At 42.6% G+C, this 12,699-nt stretch overlaps 1 protein-coding gene across 2 annotated transcripts in view; it reads left to right on the top strand.

The window, feature by feature from the left end:
• The first annotated feature begins 648 nt into the window (after nucleotides 1-648).
• The window catches only part of LOC115165958 (rho GTPase-activating protein 39-like), an 83,430-nt gene continuing 71,379 nt past the window's right edge, over nucleotides 649-12,699 (top strand). For both annotated transcript variants that reach the window (XM_029719504.1, XM_029719502.1), the window contains exon 1: nucleotides 649-794. In XM_029719504.1, the coding sequence (XP_029575364.1) occupies nucleotides 781-794 (14 nt within the window). In that variant the 5' untranslated portion in view covers nucleotides 649-780. The remainder of the gene's footprint in view (nucleotides 795-12,699) is intronic.

The raw sequence follows: 12,699 nt of genomic DNA, 5'->3' as shown, positions 1-12,699 counted from the left end.
TACTGTATGTGAAAGAAGGTTTTATCATAACAATGCCGTGTACAGTTAAATAGATGTATCATACATATATTTTGGTTTCCTTCGGTTTACCAGTGAACAGTAGATAGCGGTAACTAGTTTGTGAATAAAGTGTTGAATGCCAAGGTTTCCTCTTCACTTAATCTGGGGTGTGTTTATTTTTCATGTTCATCTCAGTCCTGCCAACTTTGATTGGGAGACTCTGTTACCCATGCCATATATGCCAATGTCTTTATTGCACGTTCATGCACTATCTAACATATTTTTCTGGGTTCTGAATAACCACACATTTGATCTCGTTTCATATCCAGCCAGCAGGGGTCGCTCGTTCTTTCCGTTTGGGAAGGCTTAATGACTAGCACATACAGTTTATAATCATGTCAGAAATTTGAAATCGCTTGACAACTGCCTTGTTTTATTAGCCTAGTACATAAGCATTATTTCACACACAGGTTATTTGATGACGGACTCCAGTCCGTGGTGTGTTTACTCTGTCTGGGCACTAGATGGTGTATTGAATCAGTTGTACAGTTCAATTCCAGTCCTGTAGGGATACGATTCCACACAGCCCAGAGGCATGGTGGAGTTCAGTGGAGGGGAAGGAGGGGAAGGAGGGGGAAACGCCGACGGTCTGACTCACACAGACAGGGCAGGGGTGAGAGGCAGTACTCTGTGCTGTAGTTACGTGGAACTGCACTTAGCTGGGAAATCTACTACAACGCACATCTTTTTCCAACATTCTGCGCATATAATGTGAGGAAAATGGCCGAGACAAGGTAAGCAAGTTACTATTGTACAGTGTATTGTCAATGTATGTTTTGAGGAACGAAACTAGACGGATACAGTGGACAAGTTTGTTTCTGTTGATCCTCGTTACAATGTAGCCGCGATTCATGACCGTCTGCTGTGCAACAGTACAATACCGCTCATAAAACACGGCTGAAGTTGGATGAAGTTTCAAATTGGTCAAACCTTTATAGCAAAACGTTTTGTCTCGGTTTAGCTTTTCGTGCCAGAAATGAATTTGCAATTCAAACGGTATGCTATGACAATTCACAAGAACAAACATTTGTCAAAGGCAGTTCGTTATTACAGCGTAATAATATCACGTAGTCAATGAAACGCACTAAAAGTTGATATACAGGACACTAACAAGATATGAAAACGAATGCATTGGGATAAATGTTATGATATTTCAATAATTATTTGATTGTTCTGTATCAATATGCGTTATTTATGGTTGTGGCTCTTTTTTTTCTATACAGTATTTTTTTTAACACAACAAATGCCTACCTGTCCTACACCACGGTGCACTCCACTGCTCCTCATGGGTGGGGAGAAGTAGAACCTGCCAAACCATGCCTCTGGGCAACTTCAACGTTCAAACACGGGAACTAAGGTTTTTCCAATGGAATAGGTCTAATGGGTTAGTCTGGGGGAAACATGCCTGATCTTGACCGGTTCCATATCTGTGAACACACGCTGAACGCTACAGGAGAGGGCTGGTTTGTTACACATGTTCCAGGACCTTCTTCTTCCCTTTGGTACTGTCAGTCAGTCGGCCAGTCAGTCACCTCCCATCCCGACTGCCAGGTGCCATCCTTAAAGGTCCAATGCAGCCGTTTTTAGCTCAATATGAAATCATTTCTGGGTAACAATTAAATACCTTACTGTGATTGTTTTCTGTTAAAATGGTCAAAAAGAAAATTATTTCTTAGAAAAGAGCAATTTCTCAAGCAATCATTTTTCAAGTACTGTAGCTAGGTTTCCATCCAATTGGCAACAGATTTTCATGCAAATACTCTCTAGTATCCTCATAAAGAAAATATGCGCATTTTCCCACCTGTGGAGTGTTCCCAGCAAATCTACTTTTTACTGATAAAAATCAGTGTGTCGTGTCATAGTGCACACAAAATGTACTTTTCGATTGTACCGAATACAAATCTAAAGTTCAATATGTTTCCATCACATTTTCAACAATACCGATAGTTTTCACACGACAACTATTGCGTTAGCAAAAGTTCCTACTCTGGTCTTAGGAGGTGCTCTCTGGCCGACAGCTCGCAGATAGGCCTACGGTGTGGCTAGGCTGTGCAGGTATAGTCTACACAGGATGACATTATTGTGGATGAGAGCGAGAATAGTTTTATTTGTCAAACACAGTCAAGCATCGATCATAATGCCACCAGAATAAGACCATCATTATTTATTGGAAAGGAGCGCCAAGATCACAGTGCACTTTCATCATAACTTACTTCATCTGTAGCCTAATAAACTGCACGGTTTCCCTAGTCGTAGTGGGAGGACCACACACCATATCATCTCGTGACTCCAAGTTTACTTTGATAGGATGGTTATTATATCAATACAATACGCACAATACCACATAATGACAAAGCGAAAACAGAAATACCTTATTTACATAAGTATTCAGACACTTTGCCATTAGTCTCAAAATTGAGCTCAGGTGCATCCTGTTTCCATTGATCATCCTTGAGATGTTTCTACAACTTGATTGGAGTCCACCTGTGGTAAATTCAATTGATTGGACCTGATTTGGAAAGGCACACACCTGTCTATATAAGGTCCCACAGTTGACAGTGTATGTCAGAGCAAAAACCAAGCCATGAAGTCGAAGGAATTGTCCGTATGCCAAGTGTCACATAAGGAGGAAACCTGGCACCATCCCTACGGTGAAGCATGGTGGTGGCAGCATAATGCTGTGGGGATGTTTTTTAGTGGCAGGGACTGGGAAACTAGTCAGGATCGAGGGAAAGATGAACGGAGTAAAGTACAGAGAGATCCTTGATGAAAACCTGCTCCAGAGCACTCAGGACCTCAGATTGGGACAAAGGTTCACTTTCCAACAGGACAATGCAGGAGTGGCTTTGGGACAAGTCTCTGAATGTCCTGTGTTTGCGCATACCGCCATTTCTAGCATAATTCATTTTACCAATCCAAAAAGATCCCACCATGTCGAATGAAAAAATTATTTGTTGGCATTTATTAAATTGTATCAAAACATCCTGTTTCCATCACAGCTGTCTAGATTTTAGTTTTTATAAGGTAGGGCTTTACAAACTGTTGATGGAAACATGGTTAGTGTCTGTCTGGGAGTGGTCTGAGTGGGGAGGGGAAAACTGAAAACTAGCTGTTATTGGCAGAGGTTTGGAACTCTCTTTCTTATTGGTCTATTAACTCATTTACCACCTGGTGATGTCACCATGCAGGCCAAAACTCCATCCCACCAAAACAGGCAGAAATGTCCGGTCTTTTCAAACATCTGTTACAATTTCATATTATCTTTCCAAACTCATAGTGTTGAAATGTATGTAAAACACAGAACAGTCAGCTTTTTGACTGCACCTAGTGGAATCGTGAGTGGGATGGGAGTGGACAGATTTTATTCATCATTTAGCTCTTACACAGAGTCAATTAGCTATTGTTGGGCACATGCTTTAAACAATTGAATCAATTAGAAACCTAAAGATTGGGGTAGTTCAGCTTCACTTGATAGCCTGTAATCAGTTGATGTATAGTAAAGTAGTTAGAGCAGCTTGCTCTACTGAATAGAGATGCCTGTACTCTATAATCATACCTGAAGTGAGTCCAAGTTACACATTGTGAAGACACTGAGCAAATTAAGGCAATGGAAGCATAACCTATGTTTTATTGTGGTATGGAAAAGCCAAAGTTGGATTGTATGATTGTGGTCCGACTTTAATGATCAGTTTGTTGTCTTGAATCTTGTCAGATGTTCCTACAAATGGTTTGGTTTTGTTGCCAAAGTTTAAACACCAAGCACTATTGTATGTTCCAATTTGCTATTGCAAATGAACTATTTGCCATGGTTATCCCTTAGTGAGCTGAAATAAATAGCGTTAGGTTCTGACGTCTTTAGTCACTCACACACCCTCCACCAGTTGTGTTTATCCATCATTAAACATCTGAAAGTTGTTAGCTGAGTAAAGCTATTCTATAATATAGACAAAAATAATCTTTACTTGGATGTACCGTTATGGCTGAAGAAAACATCTCATGGGCTTTTATAATGGCCTTGTACTTCTGTAATATACGGTGCATTCGGGAAAGTATTCAGACCCCTTGACTTTTTCCACATTTTGTTAGGTTACAGCCTTATTCTAAAATGGATTAAATCGTTTGCGTTGCTGCTCAGCTATTTTCAAGTCTCTCCAGAGATGTTCGATCGGGAGCAGGTTTTCATCAAGGATCTCTCTGTACTTTGCTCTGGTCATCTTTGCCTCAATCCTGACTTGTCTCCCAGTCCATGCCTCTGAAAAACATCCCCACAGCATGATGTTGCCCCACCATGCTTCACTGTTGGGATGGTGCCAGGTTTCCTCCTTATGTGACGCTTGGCATACGGACAATTCTTTCGACTTCATGGCTTGGTTTTTGCATTGACATACACTGTCAACTGTGGGACCTTATATAGACAGGTGTGTGCCTTTCCAAATCATGTCCAATCAATTGAATTTACCACAGGTGGACTCCAATCAAGTTGTAGAAACATCTCAAGGATTATCAATGGAAACAGGATGCACCTGAGCTCAATTTCGAGTCTCAAATCAAAGGGTCTGAATACTTATGTAAATAAAGTATTTCTATTTCTTTAATATTTCTGCAAACCTGTTTTTGCTTTGTCATTATGGGTTATTGTGTTTAGATTGCTGAGGATTTTATATTTATTTAATCCATTTTAGAATAAGGCTGAAACGTAACACAAGTCAATGGGTCTGAATACTTTCCGAAGGCACTGTAGGTGGTATTGTGATTACTACTGGCTAAGGCCACTGCTGTTGTAGATTTGATGTAATGGCTTGCTCTCTTCCGGTGCTCCTCTCCATTCACCTGTCTCTCCACTCTTTCCTTTCACCAATGTTCTGTGAGCCCAGGCACGCCAGGTATGTGGGACTGTTTTTACTGGTCAGGGTCAGTTTGTGCTGACTGGGAGTTTGGGCTGAAAAGTTGCATTGTTGGGCCACTGACTGCCGGATGAACCGGAGGGAGCTAACCATTGTGGACATCATCAATGACCATTTTAGATGTTGTCAAAAAAAACTTCAGTCTACCACAGCTGAGTCGGTGTGTAGTAAGGTGGTTGTGGTTGGTTGGTTGCCCATGGAAAGTAACTGTGTGCGTTTGCGTGCACGTTATTTTATGTGCATTTGTACGGTTGTTTCCATTGTTGTTGTATACCTGTAGGCTACAATAGGTTTGAGTCAGCGCGGTTAAACTGTGAACCCCATAGTTCTTGGATGAGAACGGGCAGGGAGGGTCAGTAAGAGGGTCCCCCAGGCATGGTAGGGTGTGTCCAGACAGGTCTCATAGACTAGACGTAACATAGTGAACCTAAATCCTGGGATACGTTTGATATTCCTGGGACACGTTTGATATGTTTACATAAGACAGAAAGTTACTTAAGGCAAAAACAAAAGTAGTGTAGTTGGCCGGGGTAGATGGGTTTTTGTATTACACAAAAGTCTAGCAATCGAAAGGTTGGACAAAGTTAGCATTTTAGCTAGTTAGCAACTTTGCAACTACTTACTACTTTTTAGCTGCTTTTCAACTACTTAGCATGTTAGCTAACCCTTTCCCTAAACTCAACCCTTTAACCTAACTCCTAATCCTAACCCTAACCACTAGCATTAGCTAATGTTAGCCACCTAGTTAACGTTAGCCTCCTAGCTAACTTTAGCCAAAACAAATTGGAATTCGTAACATAATCGTATGTTTTGCAAATTCGGAACATATTGTATAAATTGCAATTCGTAACATATCATAGTGCGGGTTTCTTATTTTTTCTCATCGTAACATATCATATTAATCACAAATGAATACATACCATACGAAACGTAACATATCATACTAATTGTAGTGTCACAAATGTCATTTATTATGTTACATCCATGTTGGTGTGTCAGTGCAGAGACCTTTACTGGGGTGGTTTGGTGCTGTCTGAATAATACACCTCTGTGGGGATGGAGATTGCCTGGTTACCCAGACTCTTTGCTGGGTAACGCTACGCCCCGCCCACAGACGTTAGTTTCTTCTCTGCAATGAGTCTGATTCTGAGTACCTCCCTGACCCTTCATCAAACGCAAACACATTAGGGGTCGTCTGATTGGTCCAGAAATCAATGGGTTGGGCCAGAGCCAGAGCACACGTGGGTAAAGCGGCGGTTGGAAAATTCACAATTGGCTTTGATACTCTGATTGGTTAGAGACGATCCAATCGCTGATGACTTTGTTTTGTACAACACCTCTCGTGCCCTTCATCACCAGAAGCGACTTCAATGATGGCAGTCTCAGACTAAAGTACGTGGTGACCGACAGAGCAGCGGAAGAATTTAGTGTGAGTCATCTGGCTAAGGGAGACACTCCTCTCATCTCTAGAGCTGTAAGGGTGTCTGTCCGAGTTGCCCAGGCCATTAATTAATGATACTGGACTGCTACACACTACAGGCCATTCACCCACCAGTGTCAGAGCACTTCTAAGACCTGCCATGTAAGTTATTCATGACTTTGTAACAACACAAGATAATCTAAAGCAACATCTACGGATTAGCTGGTTAAGCAACATTGTCAACAATAACATGAAACAACAGTGATTTAGATCACTCGGGCATCCGAGTGGCGCAGTGCTCTAAGGCACTGCATCTCAGTGCTAGAGGTATCACTAAAGGCTCTGGTTCAATTCCAGGCTGTATCACAACTGGCCGTGATTGGTGCACAATTGGCCCAGCGTCGTTAGGGTTTGGCCGGGGTAGGCCGTCATTGTAAATAAGAATATGTTCATAACTGAATTGCATAGTTAAATAGAGGTTAAATAAAATATCAGATGAAAGGCCTGGATCAAACATGGAATTGAACCCTGACTGGAACTCCAAGAGCCTGGTCAAACCAAGTTTCTGTAGTGTATCTACACTCTTAGAAAAAAAGGTTCTATCTAAACTCTTTATGACCTTTTTGGTTCCATTTAGAACCCTTTTGGTTCCAGGTAGAACCATTTTGGGTTCAATACAGAACCCTTTCCACAGAGGGTTCTACATGGAACCCAAAAGGGTTCTACCTGGAACACAAAAGGTTTCCACCTGGAACCAAAAAGGGTTAGAAGAACTGTTACCATTCACCTCATGGACTGGCCGCCCTTCAGAGCCTGGTTCATCTCTAGCCGTCTTCCTAGGTTCCTGCCTTCCAGGGAGTTTTTCCTAGCCACTATGTTTCTGCCTCTGCATTGCTTGCTCTTTGGGGTTTTAGGCAGGTATCTGTAAACCACTTTGTGACAACTGCTAATGTAAAAAGAGCTTAATAAAATACATTTGATACATGTCAATATTCCAGATTGGAAAACCCCCAGCAACCAACAATGGGGATAACGTTACTCTAATGACTAGTTATTTCCAGAAACCTTTCAGTTGCCTTAACATTCCCCAAATACTCCTCCAGTCCAAACCTCTTGGCTCCTCTCCCTTTCTGTTTGGTTTTACCACTACCCAGTAGGTGGTTGTCTGAAAATAACTCACAGTATTTAACTGGTCTAACTGGCCCGTACCCCTGGCGTGGTGGTCCTTAGGACTGGGTCCCAGAGTAGTAGTCTGTAAAAGCGCCTGCTCATTAAGATGGGCAGAGATGGCCCGGTTTCAGTGTTTTAGGTCATTACCACAGCCAAGGCTTGATGTGCTACATTGACTTTACTCCTGGGCCATGACTGGAAGACCCATGCCAGGAACGTTTACAAAAGTAATGCTTTTAAATTGATGGTCATTTATGCTGTATATGTAACGCTTTCGTTTGGAGAAGTATCGGAGTCAGGCGCAGGACACAGGGATGAGTGCAAACAAAAGGTGTTTACTCAAAAACCACAATAAAACTTCTCCCACAGCAAAATTACAGGGATGGGAGAAACACTTCCAACAACCACAAAACATGAACAATCACAGACAAGACAAACAGGGAAGCCAGAGGGTTAAATAATGAACATAATCAGGGAATCATAAACAGGTGTGTATAATTAAGACAAAACAAAACGAACAGGGAAACATAGATCGGTGGTGACTAGTAAGCCGGTGACGTCGACCGCCGAACGCCGCCCAAACAAGGAGAGGGGCCGACTTCGGCGGAAGTCGTGACAGTATACATTTAGCGTTTTTGCAATTCCTGGTCTTGTTTCTTTTCCAATGGGTTGGCAGTTGGATCCCAGCCCTTAGAGTGATGACAAATAGGTTATATACCTGTAGATGATGTGATTACCTACCTCCCTGCTTCCTGGTGAATTCTCAAAGTACAAAGCAACATTTGAAACATTTGGTGTAAGGGAAGGATCAGCGGAAAGCTTCTGTTGTCAACCTTGCATCTATCTCCTGTGCTAACTTATCTGGGTATTTGTGATTTTGGAGAAGAGGTTGGAGGGGGGAGACTTTCTCACAGTTGGTGTTGGATCAGCACTCTGCTGCAACAAATCTCAGACGAACTTTAGAGTAATTGACATCTCCATGGTAACAGTGATTGGAGTGGCGGCTGGCTAGGTAGAGGTGTTGACAGAGACCTAGTGTCAGGGACTAGGAGGGCTGTTGATAGGCATTGTGTTGATGTGTTCTGCTGTTTGCTGAGTAAAGCCTCCTTTTGCTCCTGTAAACACAGTCATCCCTCACAACACCATGAGAAACCATGTCACACAAGACAAACTTCTTCTCTCCTTCATTCAGCCCCAAGCCTGTCTTCTCCTGTCTCCAGAAGCTTGCAAAATCATCTTTGACCATTTACAGTTGCCTGGTCAGAACGAGACTTCTACTGAAGGGTTCATGGTTTAGCCGTTTCCATGAATAATCGGCCTATGGTTTATCACCTGCCAGATTCACAAAAGGCTCTTCAAGGTGGGATTTTCTTTTTATGTGTCAGTGTTTGCATACAGCCACACACACACATTCACACACACAGTGCATAGGTCTGTGACTAACCTTGTATTTACCCTGGTGTCAAACAGCTCAGTCAACACAGTGGTGTAGCCCAGGTCAGCATGCAAGGCACCATGCCTCTCAGTCTGAATGTAGAGGCTTGTTTTCCTCTCTCACAGTGGAAACTCTGGATATTCCTTTGTCTCTTAATCACCTGGTCAGTGTTGCAGTAAAAATGGTCCCCCATGACCCAGGCCCAGCAGACTGACCGGGGCCGGGGGATCAGCCTGCAGGATGGAAAAAGGCTCAGTGGTGGGCACTGCCTCAGCCCAAACAGCCTTTCCTGCGCTGATCCGGTGCTTGGCTGCTTGTGTGTGTGTGTGTGTGTGTGTGTGTGTGTGTGTGTGTGTGTGTGTGTGTGTGTGTGTGTGTGTGTGTGTGTGTGTGTGTGTGTGTGTGTGTGTGTGTGTGTGTGTGTGTGTGATGGTTAGAGCGGGTATAGGTTGGGTGAGACAGACAGATACAAAACAGTGACCACCACACTGTCTGTCAATATATCCCACAGGTGGTTAATTACACCCTGATCTTATAGTCTTTGTGTGTAAGTGTGTGTAAGTGTGTAAGTGTGTGTGTTATGGATGTGACAGTGGGTGATGGAGAGGGTCGTGGTATTGCAGCTGTTCTGGTTGTCCTGATGTTTGCACGTGCTAACCTCTGTGTAACCCAGGACCTGACTGGGGCCCTGTGTCTCCCAGGGGAGGGCCCCTAAGGACGATCATTAGAAGAGTGAATGTGGGCCTGACGCCTAAAGGAGAAGGCCAGTGGAAATGAATGATAATCTCTGCCATTGTCTGGGTTAATGAGTGCTGGGAGCTGCTGCTCAGGAATGCCCATGGTCCATCCATCCATGCTTAGGTTTAATGGATCCCAGACTAAGGGCTGGGAAAATCCGCTAAGAAGAGGTATGATTAACCTACAGTAGAGCCTAGAGAATAAGAGATGGAGGAAGAATGGACAATTTAAAGATGGTTGTGATCAGTGGCGATGCTCAGCAGTATCAACGTTCATCAGAGTAGCGGTCGTCACTAGGAGGGACAGGAGATGACCTTAAGTCTTTGCTCTACAAATCTCCTTTCAGGAGGAGGGCCATTGGAACATTGGAGGAGGTAGGAGTGAGCTACACGCACACACACATACACACAGCTGGTACTTCAATCAAATCATGTCCCTGGGAGCTCGTTCAGGAGACTTGTAAGATCAAAGCACCAGAATGCTTTTAACTCTACAGATTAGTTTAAAAAAGTATCAGGATGCAAATTACCTGCAATTAGGCCTAATTAAAACCATAACTATTATGCAAATCATGACTGTTGGGAAAATGAACAATGGGACAATTATATTCAGCAAAAAGAAAACAACGGAAAACCTAATTTTACTAATTAAACTTCATTGCCAGTAACAGAATAAAATTGCAGCATTGACTGGTGTTCACAGTATGCGTACACACAGACAGACATATAGTTGTGTGTGTGTTGTAGGGTGTTGGTGTGATGTGGGGGGTCTTTAAAGAGCAAAGAGGAGGTAACTTTAGCTTTTTGGAACAGATGCGCTGTTAGTCAGTCAGCCAATGGGTTTGTGGCGATAGGATCACTGGCACCAGCAGCTCTCAGACCACTGGAAACCTGCCAGACTCTCTCTCTCTCTCTCTATCTCTCTCTATAGAACAGACACCATGAGGACGTTCACCCTTACCCCTCACTCCCTTTATATACCTAACCACCCCCACCCTTTTCTCTTTAGTGTCTGGTATTTGTATGTATTATGGATCCCCATTAGGTGCTGCCAAGACAGCAGCTACTCTTCCTGGGGTCCAGCAACATTAAGGCAGTTGTATACCATTTTAAAAACATTACAATACATTTCACAACAGATAAAGTGTGTGCCCTCAGGCCACTATTCTACTACCACATATCTACAACACAAAATCCATGTGTACGTGTGTTTAGAGTGCGTATGTTATCATGTGTCTGTGCCTGTGTGTGTGTCTCTTCACAGTCCCCGCTGTTCCATAAGGTGTATTTTTATCCGTTTTATTTATTAGATTTTACTGCTTGCCTTAGTTACTTGATATGGAATAGAGTTACATGTAGTCATGGCTCTATGTAGTACTGTGCGCCTCCCGTAGTCTGTTCTGGACTTGGGGACTGTGAAGAGACCTCTGGTGGCATGTCTTGTGGGGTATGCATGGGTGTCTGAGCTGTGTGCTAGTAGTTTAAATGGAGAGCTCGGTGCATTCAACATGTCAACCCTTCTTACAAAAACAAGTAGTGATGAAGTCAATCTCTCCTCTACTTTGAGCCAGGAGACTGACATGTACATTTGAGGGCCAGCTGTGCTGCTGGGCCAATTGTAATTTTCTTAAGTCCCTCTTTGTGGCAGCTGACCACACAACTGGACAGTAGTCCAGGTGCGACAAAACAATGGCCTGTAGGACCTGCCTTGTTGATAGCATTGTTAAGAAGGCTGAAGATCTCTTTATTATGGACAGACCTCTCCCATCTTAGTTACTGTTGCATCAATATGTTTGGGCCATGACAGTTTACAATCCAGGTTTACTCCAAGCAGTTTAGTCACCTTAACTTTCTCAATTTCCACATTATGCCTTAGTTTTTGAAATTTTTAGTACTAACTTATTAGTTAGTGATTTTACTTGCTGTGGTAGCTGACGTGTATAGTGTGGAGTCATCAGCATACATAGACACACAGGCTTTACTCAGAGCCAGAGGCAGGTCATTAGTAAAAATTGAAAAAAGTAATGGGCCTAGACAGCTGCCCTGGGGAATTCCTGATTCTACCTGGATTATGTTGGAGAGGCTTCTATTAAAGAACACCCTCTGTGTTATGTTAAACAGGTAACTCTCGATCCACAATATAGCAGGGGATGTAAAGCCATAACACGTACATTTTTTCCAGCAGCAGATTATGATCAATAATGTCAAAAGCTGCACTGAAGTCGAACAAAAAAGCTCCCACATCTTTTTATTATCAATTTCTCTCAGCCAATCATGTCATTTGTGTAAGTGTCATATATGTTGAATGCCCTTCCGTGTAAGTTTGCTGAAAATCTGTTGTTAATTTGTTTACTGTGAAATAGCATTATATCTGGACAAACACCATTTTTTTCAAAAGTTTACTTAGGATTGGTAACAAGCTGATTGGTCGACTGTTTGAGCCAGTAAAGGGTGCTTTGCTGTTCTTGGGTAGCGGAATGACTTGTGCTTCCCTCCAGGCCTGAGTGCACACACGTTCCTGTAGGCTTAGATTGAAGAGATGACAAATAGGAGTGGCGTTATCGTACGCTATCATCCTCAGTCATTTTACATCCAAGTTGTCAGACCCAGGTGGCTTGTCATTGTTGATTGACTATAATCATTTTCCCACCTCTTCCACACTCACTTTACGGAATTCAAAATTACAGTGCTTGTCTTTCATAATTTGGCCAGTTATGCATGTGTAGATTCAGACGTTTGTTAATCTTGCCAATTCAAAAATCATTAAAGTAGTTGGCAATATCAGTGGGTTTTGTGATGAACGAGCCATCTGATACAATGAACGATGGAGCCGAGTTTGCCTTTTTGCACAAAATGCAATTGAAGATGCTCCAAAGCTTTTTACTATCCTTCTTCATATATCTTTTCTATCTTTGTTTCATAGTATAGTTTCTTCTTCTTTTTGTTCAGTTCAGTCACATGATTTCTAAATCT

Source organism: Salmo trutta, chromosome 28 (assembly GCF_901001165.1).
Source record: "Salmo trutta chromosome 28, fSalTru1.1, whole genome shotgun sequence".
NCBI lineage: Eukaryota > Metazoa > Chordata > Actinopteri > Salmoniformes > Salmonidae > Salmo > Salmo trutta.
This window is presented reverse-complemented; position numbering and strand designations above follow the sequence as displayed.